Source organism: Podarcis muralis, chromosome 4 (assembly GCF_964188315.1).
Source record: "Podarcis muralis chromosome 4, rPodMur119.hap1.1, whole genome shotgun sequence".
In the NCBI taxonomy this organism is placed as follows: Eukaryota; Metazoa; Chordata; class Lepidosauria; order Squamata; family Lacertidae; genus Podarcis; species Podarcis muralis.
The window spans coordinates 7,895,868-7,910,419 of NC_135658.1; the positions used below are offsets into that span (position 1 = coordinate 7,895,868).

The 14,552-nt window shown below is 48.4% G+C and overlaps 1 protein-coding gene across 1 annotated transcript in view; it reads left to right on the forward strand.

Annotated features, from left to right (window-relative positions):
- Positions 1–6,894, forward strand: part of C2CD3 (C2 domain containing 3 centriole elongation regulator) — a 59,711-nt gene extending 52,817 nt beyond the window's left edge. Inside the window, exon 33 of the mRNA XM_077926879.1 lies at positions 6,528–6,894. Within this exon, the coding sequence (XP_077783005.1) occupies positions 6,528–6,683 (156 nt within the window). The 3' untranslated portion in view covers positions 6,684–6,894. The remainder of the gene's footprint in view (positions 1–6,527) is intronic.
- Positions 6,895–14,552: the final 7,658 nt, after the last annotated feature.

Genomic DNA, 14,552 nt, shown 5'->3' on the forward strand with positions numbered 1-14,552 from the left:
AATGCTGTGAAGATGGGCTTGTGTTCGGTGGAATCTAGGAAGCAGGGTTGAGTGGAAGAAGGCTTTCCATTGGTCCAAGAGGTGCCCTTTCCCATTAACGTAAAAAAGGAGGAGTTATGCACAGTTAGCAAATTAAGTGCAAACAGGTTGCCATTAACGGTTGTTGACCCAAGACAGTTAGTGGAACCTTTGTGCTCACAGGCAGTCAATATTTCTGAATGCCAAACGCTGAGAAATTGCAACAGGGAGGCCTGTGTCTTTCCTTCCCCTGCTTCCTGGAGGCCTGTGACCAAACCGCTAGAGGAAACCAAATGATGGTGGGCCCTAAATCTGATTCCGCAGGGCACTTGGCTCTTTTTGTTTTTCAGTGACTTGATTGGTAAAATTTGTAAGTTGCACAAGTTGGGTTTTTTCTTGACCCAGAAGATTCTCTGCTGATGTGGGGTGGAGAAAGTGGGCAGAGAATATTTAAAACTGTTTAAGGGACCTACCTCTGCTGGGCCTGGGGGTAACCCGAGCCACGCGGTCCAGGTCCAGTCCCGAACCCAAGGATTCCGCGAGGAGTCAGTCCAACAGGGCCAAGACAGGAAACCAGGCTAGGTCAGGCACAGGGTAACAGGCAGGTTCCAGCAAGCAGCAATGTTGCTCCCGCAACCTGGGGCAGGGTCCGGCAGCCTTTTATCTCTGACGGGGTAACAGCCGGTCCTGATCCCCCAGCGACTCACCTCCCTGTTTTGCCCGGAGGCGAGCACTCCTCCTGCAATTACTCAGGTCTCTCCTTCTCTCAGACCTCAGTCTCTGCAGCTCGGGAGACGTCAGTGGGTTACTAGACCCAGAGGCCGCCTCAGCCTCCCCTGACCCAACCGGTAGTTGAGCAGCTGTAAGTGATGGCCCGGCTGGAGGCAACGAGGTCATCCCCGCATCTGGAGCCAGGGCAGGCTCAGGCCCCTGACTCAGCCCAGCTGGTGCTTGTTGCAGGGGAACCTGTGCAGACTGGGACTCTTCAGGATCAGGCCCCAGACTCTGTTCAGATGCCTCCTGAGGCATCAGTGCGGACCGAGACTCTTCCAGTTCTGAGTCCCAGGCCATCACACTAACAGAGCAGTTCAGACCCCAAGTGCACCACCATGCTGGAAGGAATTTGGATGGGACAGACGCGCCCTGCCAGCAGGGGAGCCTTACCAGTGAATGCCCAAATGGCGGCCAGCAGGATCGCCCTGGAGTGTTAAGGGGATGGGACTAGGTCAGCACTGGATCCGGACGATCCTAAGACAGCTTTGCTGCCGTCAGATGATGGTAATGGACCTAATCCAGGCTTCTTCGCTAGCCTGGATGCTGGCACAGCAAAGAGGCGCTTCCTTCCCTCCTCTCCCCCCACCCCCCTTTCAGCTCTAGCCACTGCAAACTGCAGCGCAGTCGATACAACGGCGGCTAATCCACTCCATCAAGCCCAGCCATTGGCCAGCGATTTGGGTTGTGCCCTAAATCAGCCTGCTGAGTTGTGATGGCCCTGAAAAGTCGATCTGAACGAATTCCACACAACTCGCTCCTTCGCACAACCGCAGGCAGCTGTCATCACTGCAGTGGGGCAGGTTTCTGGTGTATTCACGCTGGCACAAACAACACTTGGGGTTGAATCTAGAGCCGAGAGGTCTGTGGTTCAGAGATCAGTGAACGAAATGAGGGCAGGGACTTGCAGAAGCCGCTGTTGAATTTTCAGGAATTGGCAGGAGACGCTGGCTTAACAAATGAGCTTACGGCTAAAAGCTGCTGAGCGAGAAGGCCAGACGGGCTGTTAAAGCTGAGAGAGCACTAAAAATCTTAGGAAGGGATCGGTGTGCATAAATAATACATCAAAATACATTTGGTTGCTAATTTATAAGTGCACAAATGTACCTCTTGCAAACTGGTTGCTTTGAAAGGGAATGCTGGCTTCTTTGGAAGAAGTTTCCTTAAAGCGTCAGGTGTTTGGGTTTTTTATAGCCTGGTCTCTAAATGTTGTTTACACCGTCCCCATAAATCCAGGGAGCTGGTGTAAGTTTCACCAGGCAAGTTCTTGTTGTTATGGTAGCCAGACTTATCAGCTGCTGGTCGTCAAAGCAAGTTTAATGGGTTCGTTCCCCCCTGCCCTATGGCCTATGGAGGTGAGCGGCGGGGGAACTCTATAAAGAACATCTTGCTTGGATAAAACTGGAGGCAGACACTTGTGAGCCTGATAAAATGAGCAGGATCTGATATTAAATGGGGCAGCCATGGAATTATCCTCAAAAGGATATATATACTCAAGTTCCAATCACACCACCTGGTTTAGCCAGCCACTTGAAGCTGTTCCCAGGATGTGGCTGCTGTCGCATGCTGGCAGCTTCTACAGTGGTACCTTGGTTCTCAAACTTAGTCCGTTCCAGAAGTCCGTTCCAAAACCAAAGCGTTCCAAAACCATATAAGATAAACCAGATAAGATAGCTGCTTATTTCCTTCACATCTGAAGGGAGGGCGTTCCACAGGGCAGGCGCCACTACCAAGAAGGCCCTCTGCCTGGTTCCCTGTAACCTCACTTCTCGCAATGAGGCCGTAGAGTCCCTGTACAGTGGTACCTCGGGTTACAGACACTTCAGGTTACAGACGCTTCAGGTTACAGACTCTGCTAACCCAGAAATAGTACCTCGGGTTAAGAACTTTGCTTCAGGATGAGAATGGAAATCGCGCGGCAGCAGTGGGAGGCCCCGTTATCTAAAGTGGTACCTCAGGTTAAGAACAGTTTCAGGTTAAGAACGGACCTCCGGAACGAATTAAGTTCTTAACCCGAGGTACCACTGTATGACTGCATTTGGCAGCAAGCCCTGTAGAAAAAAGGATGAGCCAGGCGTGGGAGGTGATAACTGGTGTTTGCACACATGCCCTGAGCTGAACCTGCCCAAGCGCTTTTCCCTGGCAAGGGACGGCGTAAACACAACGTGAGTGCAAAAGCTGCCCTGAAAACCATGCAGAGTGAAGACGTTCTTCCCCAAAAAGGGTGGAGTGGGTGTAAACTGAAGCTGCTGGGGAAAGCAACCATCTGGTGCCATGGCGAATTTTGGTTAATCTTCATTAGCTGATGAAATGAGTGCAGAGGTTGTGCAGCGTCTGCACTGTGGGGTGAGGTGAGCTCCAGAGCAAGGCAGCTGTGTTGTGTCTTCCTTGTCCTGCGAATAAAATTTGGCCCTGTATAGATCTTGCTTCCTGTTGCTTTGTTACTATAGAGCAGGATTCCCCAAACTCAGGCATCCTGCTGTTTTTGGACTACAATTCCCATCGTCACTGATCGCTGGCCCTGCTAGCTAGGGATGATGGGAATTGTAGTCCCCCCAAAAAATGGAGACCCAAATTTGGGAAACTCTGCCAAAGAGCCTCCTCTGTCCACCTAGTGCCCTCCGCATGTTCGGGACTACAACTCATATCAACCTCAGCCGACTGGGGCGGATGGGAGTTGTAGTCCAACACATCTGGAGGGCACCAGGTTGCAGAGGCTGCCATAGAGCCTTCGTTCTTGAACCCTTCAGTTGATCCGATTCAACTTCTTTCCCTTTGGGGTAAAGCTCCTAGTTCATGCTCTGTCACTACAAATGAAAATTATCGCACAGACGGAATCACGCAACTCTTCAGTTCTGGCTTGTAAAGTTGGGTTTGCCTGGAGGCATCCGTGGCTTTATAGACCCCCTAAATCAGGGGTCAGCAACCTTTTTCAGCTGTGGGCCGGTCCACTGTCCCTCAGACCATGTGGTGAGCCAGACTATATTTTTTGTGGGTGGTGAATAATAATAATAATAATAATAATAATTTATTATTTATACCCCACCCATCTGGCTGGGCTTCCCCAGCCACTCTGGGTGGCTTCCAAAAGAATATTAAAATACTATAATACATCAAACATTAAAAGCTTCCCGAAACAGGGCTGCCTTCAGATGTCTTCTAAAAGCCTGGTAGTTGTTGTTCTCTTTGACATCTGGTGGGAGGGCGTTCCACAGGGAAGGTGCCACTACCGAGAAGGCCCTCTGCTTGGTTCCCTGTAACCTCACTTCTCACAGGGAGGGAACCACCAGAAGGCCCTCGGTGCTGGACCTCAGTGTCCAGGTAGAATGATGGGGGTGGAGACGCTCCTTCAGATATACTGGACCAAGGCCGTTTAGGGCTTTAAAGGTCAGCACCAACACTTTGAATTGTGCTTGGAAACGTACTGGGAGCCAATGTAGGTCTTTCAAGACCGGTGTTATGTGGTCTCTGCGGCCGCTCCCAGTCACCAGTCTAGCTGCCGCATTCTGGATTAGTTGTAGTTTCCGGGTCACCTTCAAAGGTAGCCCCACGTAGAGCGCATTGCAGTAATCCAAGTGGGAGATAACCAGAGCATGCACCACTCTGGCGAGGCAGTCCGCAGGCAGATAGGGTCTCAGCCTGCGTACCAGATGGAGCTGGTAGACAGCTGCCCTGGACACAGATTTGACCTGTGCCTCCATGGACAGCTGTGAGTCCAAAATGACTCCCAGGCTGCACACCTGGTTCTTCAGGGGCACAGTTACCCCATTCAGGACCAGGGAATCCTCCACACCTGCCCGAAATACTGTTTTTGGGGGACAGGAGGCACATTCTACTCATGTAAAAACACACAGATTCACAGACTCTCCGCGGGCCGGATTGAGAAGGTGAATGGGCCGCATCTGGTCCCCATGCCTTAGTTTGCCTACCCCTGCCCTAAATGTTGCAAGTTTAAGATGGTTTCTGCTGCGAGGGGCTTCAATTTTGGCCTTTCCCACAGTCGAGACACTTGCATTGCAAAGCTTACTCGAGAGATTCCTTGGCTGCGATTGCATTGCACGGCGTTAGACTAGATGACCCTTTGGATCCCTTCCAACGCTAGCATTCTGTGAGTCGCCCTATTATAAAGCCCGTGGGGCTGTTGTGAATTGCTGCCTTACAGCATTAGGCAGCTGCCCGCGCTGGACAGCTGCCAGCCTACTTATCTTTAAGTGACCCAGAAAGAGGAGGCGAATGTTCTTGAATACCAAGCCCGATCCCGTCAGCTCCGATCAACCTGAATTCACAGGCCTGGTGTTGAAACAGGAAACATGCTAAGCAGCTCTCAGGCATGTCAAGTTGGAAAGGGGGGCAGACCCTGTGGCAAAGGAGGCTTTAGGAGACGCCCAAGTTCACATTTCTCGTTTTCTGTATCCTGCATTGCTTGCTAGCTAAATCTGTACAGAGGTCAAAAACACGAGCTCCAGGCCGGCTGCAGCTGGCTGCAAGTTCTGCAACTTCAGCGTTCTCAAGTGTTTCAACAGCAGCCACTCGCCTTGGAAGATAGCATGGAGAGAGAGAACGAGCTGCTTGAGAGCAGCATTCACGTTTATGTGACTCAAACTTAAGCATACAGATAGATATAGATATGTCACAGGCGTTTAAAAATGACGCAAGTGTCATCTGTTTTGGATTTTGAACTCGTCCTTTTAGCAACAGCTCAGGACAGGTTGCAGTGTTCAGAATCAGTGGCTAAGATCACCAAACATGGGTGCTTAAGGGCAGGAGGGGTCTTGTGGCAGCAGGGTGTGTGTGTGTGTTAATAATAATAATAATAATAATAATAATAATAATAATAATAATGTAATAAATTTTATTATTTATAAGCTGCTCATCTGACTGGGTCTCTCAGCAGCTCCCAACAAAATATTTTAAAAACCAATAAAACATCAACATCCCTGTACAGGGCTGCCTTCAGATGTCTTCTAAAAGTCATATAGTTGGTTACCTGTTTGGCATCTGATGGGAGGGTGTTCCACAGGGCAGGCACCGCTACTGAGATGGCCCTCTGCCTGGTTCCCTGTAACTTTACTTCATGCCAGCTCCCTTGGCCTAAAGCAAGACGAGAGCCGCACTCCAGAGTTGCCTTTGACTGGACTTAACCGTCCGGGATTCTTTAACTTTTTTTTAACCTTGCTACTTCTCGCAGTGAGGGAAACGCCAGAAGGCCCTCGGAGCTGGACCTCAATGTAGTTATTTGTTCGTGTGTATAAAATATGGCATTCATCAACCTTTGCAGTCACCTTTACTGACTGAAGAATGAAAAACCCCTTATTCTTCTGCAACTAGATATTGTTATTATTCTTGAAAATAAAGAAAAAATATACACCCATAGGTGCTCAGACAGGACTCTTGACACCTAGGTTTCCCTGAAGGCTTGAATAAAAAGAAAGGGCCGTAAGGTTTCATTTTATTCTGCTCTTAGGAGTTAAAGACTGGGGGCCACTGAAACTGGGGGGGGGGTCACACCTGGAATCCCACCTGGCAGGTGGGAGGGTAGAAGGGGAAGAAGGAGCTGCCAGACCAGCAATCTTTTGAATCGGTCCCTGACGTATAAAACCTGCCGAGAAAGGCCCCCTGCCACCCACTGCTGCAGCCTGACTCCCTTTAAGGCAGCTTCCCACGTTCTTATGATTAGCAAAGATCTGCAGTTTCTGTGTCTTCAGAGGAAGTTGGTGCAACGTCGCTTTCTGTTTCAGGCTAGAAGTGGCGCCGCCGTTGCTGCTGCTGCCGGGAGAATCCCTAACCGAAGGCCGGCCCGTCACAACCCGAGCCTGACGCCAGACGAGCTCCCGGAAAAGGAAATGAGAAGGATCGCTCGGATATTTTCAGCCCAGTTCTCCAAAAAGCAGTAGCGAAACGGGGGGGGGGGCAGGGAGGCCCATCAGTGATGGCTCCTTTGGGCTGCCGTAGCAAGCACGCGTCCTAAGGAGCCCCGGGAGAAAAATTATTCTTGAGGAGCCGCACACGCCCCTTCTGAATTTGTATGGGAGTTCTGAGCCCGGTGTGAAAGCGGGAGACACATCTGTTGCTATATGCCAGAGATTCAGCCTGCCCTCTTCCTGAGCCTAACGGCAACGGCAGATCCCTGCCTACCCTCCGGATCCGAGCTCTGCCAGGAGCTACAGTTCCATTCTCACTCCGTCCTGCGTTCAGCTCCATCTCCTAGCCTGTGTTCTTACCCCAGGAGCTGTTGCGGCAGTGCTGCTCCTTCCCTCCCTATACCAAGTAACGTGAGAGGCCTTACACCATTCTGGAGATTTGCCCCAGGTGTCCTTCCTATCATTGCGCCGGGTTCCCAGTTTCCCAGAGGGCAGTGCTGATGTGGGGAAGGAGCTACAGTAAAGTCTGGGGCTGGTCAGACTTCCACCCTGGCCGCCCAAGAGGTAGCAGCAACTGTTCCACCCTTGTAGGCCTGGGATTCGTGTGACATCTCACCCGCTTGGAGGCCATGAAGTTTGCTTCATTGTTTTCCAAACGTTCTAACAGGACAGAAACGCCTTTCCGAGCAGAAGCAGACAGCGCCTGAGAGTCTAGCGTAAGCGATGAAAGTTGACGCGTTGCGTTTCTTATCCTCGCAGTCCTTTAGAACGCAGCCCAGGGTTACGGGTCTCATGTATATCTGGGTACACTTGACAACGTGCAGAAGGGAAATGCAAAGGACCCTGGGCTCAGACGAAAACCTTGCTGTAGCTGCTCTTTCCTGCTGAGTTTCGTGAACTGCCTGTGAACGTGGGAGACTTGCCCAGCATAGTCCCTCCATTTGCAAAAGCTAAATGCACACAAAGTAGGTTGTGCACGTTGTCCACCAGGATCAGAACTGTTTATATGCAAATAAAATTGTTGCACTTTTTTGTTAAAATACAGGCAATATTGTGGATATAAATATCTTCACGTATTTACATATATATATTTTTAAGTCAGTTTTTTAAAAAGCACGCCGGGCCTTGAAAAGTATCTGCCCTAAAGGGAAATCATGCTAATTTATTTGTAAAGAGTTTTTTAAAGACTTGCGAGTCTCACTGTCTTTTGTTACAATAAAACGGCATTTATATTTTTGTGACCTCGAGCGTGTTTATTCAGTAAGTGATGTTTTGTGCAATAGTTGTTCATATAATGCTGGAAGCTCCTAGGAAGCACTGCAGATGTCGGAGTGGAAGGTAGATCATTATCTGCTTAGTAGATAACGAAGCCAGGAGTGGGAAACCTCAGGCCTGGGGGCCGAATCCAGTCCTCCAGATCTCTGCACTTGGCCTTTGAAACTCTTTCCAGGCCACACACCTCTCACTGGTCATACTTCACAACCCAGGTGTTTTTGCCTCGCTGGAAATGTACCCTTGAACTCTGATAATGCCTCTCACTTGCCTGAATGGGGGACAGAGAGGGGTGTAGAAAATAGCCTGGCGTATAATGCTAAAATTTACAATCATTCCCCACTTTTGCCTCTGGTCCAGCCAGAAGGTGGTCCAACAGAGAATGCAGCCCTCAGGCTCAAAAGCTCTCATTTCCCCTCCTCCCATTCTAGGTGATTTTTCAGCCGGTCATCAAATATTTCCGACTCCCAATTCATAGAATCGTAGAGTTGGAAGGGACCACGGGGGTCATCTAGTCCAACCCTGCGACGCAGGAATATTTTGCCCAGCATGCAGCTTGAACCCATGACTCTAGAATTAAGAGTCTCATGCTCTGCCGACTGAGAAGCAGAAAGATTATTCTTCCCCTTCCCTTCTTCCAAATATGATGCATAAACGAAATAAGCAGGGCAAGGGGCCGTCGGCTCAGTTCCATTGAGGTGCTGAGAACATATCCCTGGGTTCAACATTCTGTTAGTTCCATCAGGGCTTTTCATCTGCTGTGCTGAAGTTACCCTAGATGGGCTACATAAGAACAGCCTTTGCTGGATCAGGCCAGTGGCCCTGTCCAGTCCAGCGTCCTCTTCTCAGAGTGGCCAGTCAGGTTCCTGTAGGAAACTGTGAGCAGAATCTGAGCTCAAGAGCACCTCTTACCCTGCTGTGGTATTTGCAGCAAGTGGTATTTGGACACTGGCCTGATCTCTAACAAGCTAATCCCTTTGTTAAACATTTTGACCTTGCCGGACCAAAAAGATAGATAGCTCCATTATGATCCTTACACTCCTCCAACAAGTTTTAATTTTCCACACTGCTGGACACACATACACCCCGGTGCGAATATTCTTCTATATTTTGTGCGAATGTGCCACTGTCAGAGATACTGATGGATCCTTCCCTCTCTGCCCTCTGCAAACTCCCAGCCCTTCAAAACTGCAGCTGTAACATTTGGCACTTTTGCTATGCCCCTTTGCCCATCCTTGGACCACCTCTTCCATCCATCCAACATCACATTAAGTGCCTGGATTCTCCCTCCCCTCCCCTCCTCTTGGAGCTCAAACAATGGAGCAATTTGAATTTGCTGCCTCATCAGATACAAGGCCGGATTGCTGTGAAGCTATCAAATATCACGGAGTTCTATAAACAAGTGATGACGCCTTCTCCTGGACTGGACGTCCCAGAAATCCAGTAAGGGGCTGGCTGGCTGGCAAGCCGAGCCTCAAATCAGCCCCTTCCTGCCTTTTGACGGCAGGGCCATGATCCAAGGAACACGCTTGCAACACTGTTCCCGAGAAAGGGCACAGATAAGCTGCAATGATGTCGCTGCAGATTAAGAGTAAGGACCAGACACTTGAATGGTGAGAAAAAGCCAAAAGTCAAGGCCACACAGAGATGGGAGAGAGGGAGGGAGAAAATGGGAGGAGATCCATTCCAGGGCAGAGAGGTGGAAACCTTTAATGGTGAGGACTAGCACCTATGTGAAGACAGGAGTGCCTGGTGTGCTCTGGTCCATGGGGTCACGACACAACTAAACAACTAAACAACAACAACAAAGCACCTATGCATTGTCCCACATCTCACATTTCGGTAAAAAAAACCACACACACACACCTGCAAGGCCATATACAACATCTAAAATTGCAGCAGTTTTGTTTTTGTGTTTTTATTAAGTTTCCATTTTAACATATTTAGACACATTTTCATTATCTACTTTCCTTCCTTTGCTCATACGAGCTTGTCGACTCCCCTGCCTCCTGGTTTTCAAAATTAAACTTTGTATCATAACATTTATTTGTTTTTGTTTAGTCGTGTCCATCTCTTCGTGACCCCCTGGACCAGAGCATGCCAGGCACTCCTGTCTTCCACTGCCTCCCGCAGTTTGGTCAAACTCATGCTGGTAGCTTCAAGAACACTGTCCCACCATCTCGTCCTCTGTCGTCCCCTTCTCCTTGTGCCCTCCATCTTTCCCAACATCAGGGTCTTTTCCAGGGAGTCTTCTCTTCTCATGAGGTGGCCAAAGTCTTGGAGCCTCAGATTCACGATCTGTCCTTCCAGTGAGCACTCAGGGCTGATTTCCTTCAGAATGGATGCGTTTGATCTTCTTGCAGTCCATGGGACTCTCAAGAGTCTCCCCCAGCACCAGAATTCAAAAGCATCCATTCTTCGGTGATCAGCCTTCTTTATGGTCCAGCTCTCACTTCCATACATCACTACTGGGAAAACCAGAGCTTTAACTATACGGACCTTTGTTGGCAAGGTGATGTCTCTGCTTTTTAAGATGTTGTCTAGGTTTGTCATTGCTTTTCTCCCAAGAAGCAGGCATCTTTTAATTTCGTGACTGCTGTCACCATCTGCAGTGATCATGGAGCCCAAGAAAGTAAAATCTCTCACTGCCTCCATTTCTTCCCCTTCTGTTTGCCAGGAGGTGATGGGACCAGTGGCCATGATCTTAGTTTTTTTGATGTTGAGCTTTTATACATTTATTTTATGCATTTTCCAATTTACATTTCACTCCTTTAAGATTTCACAATTTTAAAATAAATATAAAAGGGTCAATACAGTTATCATTACAAGTCCTGTTACAACTCTTCAAGTGTTGTTAATTGCTTGTAATGGTCTTTCAAATATTGTATATATTTACTCCAGTCTTTTTGGAATGCTTGATCTTGCTGGTTTCGGGTTTTGTCCGTCAGCTTCGCCAGTTCTGCAAAGTCCATCATCTTCATCTGCCCCTCTTCTTTTGTTGGTACTTTCTGTTGCTTCCATTTTGGGGCTAAAAGAATTCTTGCTGCAGTTGTTGCATGCATAAACAGTTTCTTTTTATCTCCCTTTGGTATCTCTTCCTCCACCAAACCCAATAAGAAAGCTTCTGGTGTTTTAGCTGTTGCAGGAATTTATGTATAGGTTAGGGGGTTGCCCCTCCAGCAGATATCATGCGCATGCAGCCCACTACCAAAATCAGCGCAATCACTTTTGTGACTTTTGTGATTTGTCCCCACAAAACACTTCATCACAGTTTCTGCCTATCTATTCAAAGGGCCTCTGCTGCAGAATACCTAATGTAAGAATTCACTGATAAATGTATCTATGTACTGGCTCCCTGGGAAAACTTCAGAAATTCATATAGACATAACAAAAAAATTCCTTCCAGTGGCACCTTAAAGACCAACTAAGTTAGTTCTTGGTATAAGCTTTCGTGTGCATGCACACTTCTTCAGATACACTGAAACAGAAGTTGCCAGATCCTTCTATATAGTGAGAAGGTGGGGAGGGGTTTTACTCAGAAGGGTGGTGGGAATGGGTGATTGGCAGATAGCTGTGATGAGCCTGTTGACGACTCTTAATGACTGCAATAGGTCTTACAGGGAAAAGCAAGGGGTGAGAAGGTGAAAAATGGCTTTGTCATGTATAATGAGATAAGAATTCAATGTCTTTGTTCAGACCAGGTCTCTCCATGGTTTTAAGTTTGGTAATGAGTTGCAATTCAGCAGCTTCTCTTTCCAGTCTATTTCTGAAATTCCTTTGTAGTAAAACAGCTACTTTGAGATCTTGTATAGAATGTCCTATAGACATGTGAGCTCAGCTACTCAGCAGCCCCTCTGCCTGGGGGATAATCCCTGGCATCCTGATACCTGAGAGCCAGACAGGTAGCCATTCCAGAAATAGCAAACCCAGATGAAGACAAAAGGGTTTGATTAACTTGGCTTGGAAACAGTGAAATGTAAATATATCTTTTGTTACACTTGTGGGTGTTTGGTGGAGGGCAAGGAGAACCATGGGGCAGGGTCTAGGATGCTCAGATTACTGCCACCAGACCTCCCCTTTCATGATGTAACCGTGATGTATTAGTGATGTAGTTTGGGGGGGGTGTAACATGGGGATTAGCAGCTAATAAAAGTTTGGGGGCTCTTTTCTTCGCGGCGTCCATCTTGTTCCACCTTGTGGCAGGTGGGAGTCCTGTCACAACAGTCTTCAATAAAGACCAAGCCTACTGGCTGCTGTTTTGCTCTGGTATTCCTGGCTGGTGTCCTTATTTTTTGTCCAAGGGAGCCCTCAGATTTCTCCGTTAACATAGCAAAAGCATTTTCTTTAACTCATTATATATCATTTCCCAGTAAGCTTTTACCTCTTACAGGTCCTCCACATGTGATAAAAACTTCCTTCCTTTTCTTTACAATTCCAACACGCTTTAGCTCTTGTCCTGTACATTTTAGCAAGTTGGGTTGGTATTAGATACCCAAAATTGCAGCAGATTTGATCCTCGTGAGGTTGGCACCAAGAGGCGGCGCAAGGGGTCCTCACCCCATAACAGATCCCAGGAAATCCACAGGGCTGTTCCACCTCCAAGCTCTGCTGTCTATCAAAACTGATCAACGTCCCTGAACTAGCCATAAGACGTCTCAATCAGTGGCCTGCAAGCAATTTGCCCTAATTGCAAAAGAAGCTGCAGCATGTGACCCCCGAATAAAACCACATGACACACATGAACTATCTGGTGCAAAGGCCACATTTCCCTCGCTCGTTTCACGGAAGCGGCTTCTCTAAATAGCAGAAGAGCAGGTGGACAGCCCCGGGCCCTGGTCAAATTCCAGGCCCTCTCAATGTTTGTCAGTATCTATTTTTAATGCGCCACTATCCAGACCGGACCACCGGGTCCTCGGTTTACAAGGAAACGAGGGGGACGTAAACTTCGGAGTCGTCAGCAAAGTTACGTAGGAGAGCTGGCCTCCCTCTGCAAAGCTTTTAACAAGTTCCCCAGGTCAATTGAGGACACGAGATAAACGCCTGTCACTGCTAATCGCCTCGTAAACTTTGTGCAAGCAAATCAGGAAAAACCCTCCCCCAAAAAACCTGATTATTTGGAGGAGCTTGCTAGCGTAGACCTTTGGGACTGCAGAGCTGGAAGGGGCCCATCCAGCGCCCCCTTGCAGTGCAGGAGTCACAGCAATCTGTAAAATGGGAACAGCGGGGTCCTACCTCGCAAGGCTGTTGTAAGGGCAAGCACAGCCAGACTTTAAATCGCTTTGTAAGCTTAAAAGCTGGGTTGTAAGCAGTAATGGGGTCCTACTCTCCGCAGATACATTTGCAAGCCAGGCCCCTGTGTTGGGGACTTTTTTTGGGGGGGTATACTTTTTATTAGGGACGCAGGTGGCGCTGTGGGTTAAAGCCTCAGCACCTAGGACTTGCCGATCGAAAGGTCGGCGGTTCGAATCCCTGCGGCGGGGTGCGCTCCTGTCGTTCGGTCCCAGCGCCTGCCAACCTAGCAGTTCGAAAGCACCCCCGGGTGCAAGTAGATAAATAGGGACCGCTTACTAGCGGGAAGGTAAACGGTGTTTCCGTGTGCGGCTCTGGCTCGCCAGAGCAGCGATGTCACGCTGGCCACGTGGCCCGGAAGTGTCTCCGGACAGCACTGGCTCCCGGCCTATAGAGTGAGATGAGCGCACAACCCTAGAGTCTGGCAAGACTGGCTCGTACGGGCAGGGGTACCTTTACTTTTTATTAAATTTTTCTGTTTTGCATTTTAGAATATTCATTTAAACAACCTTAAAATATCAATGGCTTCCCTCCCTTCTTCTCTTTCCGTGGTTCATTTTGCATACCCTAAATCCCTGCGTGTTTTACATAAACTAAACCATTCAGTTTTACTTTATTATATCCGTCAAAACTTATTTACACCAGGCCTATAGGCAGACTCGGCCCTCCAGATGTTTTGGGACTACATCATCCCTGACCACTGGGCCTGTTAGCTAGGGATGATGGGAGTTGTAGTCCCAAAACATCTGGAGGGCCGAGTTTGCCTATGCCTGATTTACACTGTCGAATTTATCTTCATGCTGCCAACGTTTTCAAGTGTGCACAATTCCCCCCCCCCCATATATTCAATAAACATTTTCCAATCATCTTGAAACGAATATTCTTCTTGTTGTCTTATTCTATATGTTAAGTCTGCTAGCCGCGCGTATTCCACCAGTTTAAGTTGCCATTCTTCTTTGGTTGGGACCTTGCTTGTTTTCCATTTTTGTGCTAGGAAAACACAGGCTGCAGTGCTGTCATACATAAATAACCGTTTTTGACACCTGGGAATTTCAATCTGAATTATCCCCAACAAAAAGGACTCTGTTGGGGGAGGGGGGAGTACTTTTAAACATTTTTTTCCCCAATTCGTTATGAATTATTTCCCAATACTCTTTTTTGCCCTTTTACAAGTCCGCCACATATGATAGAACGTACCCTCAACCTCATTGCATGGTTTTTTACCGGGTGGCGCTGTGGGTTAAACCACAGAGCCTAGGACTTGCCAATCAGAAGGTCGGCGGTTCGAATCCCCGCAACGGGGTGAGCTCCCGTTACTCTGTCCCTGCTCCTGCCAACCTA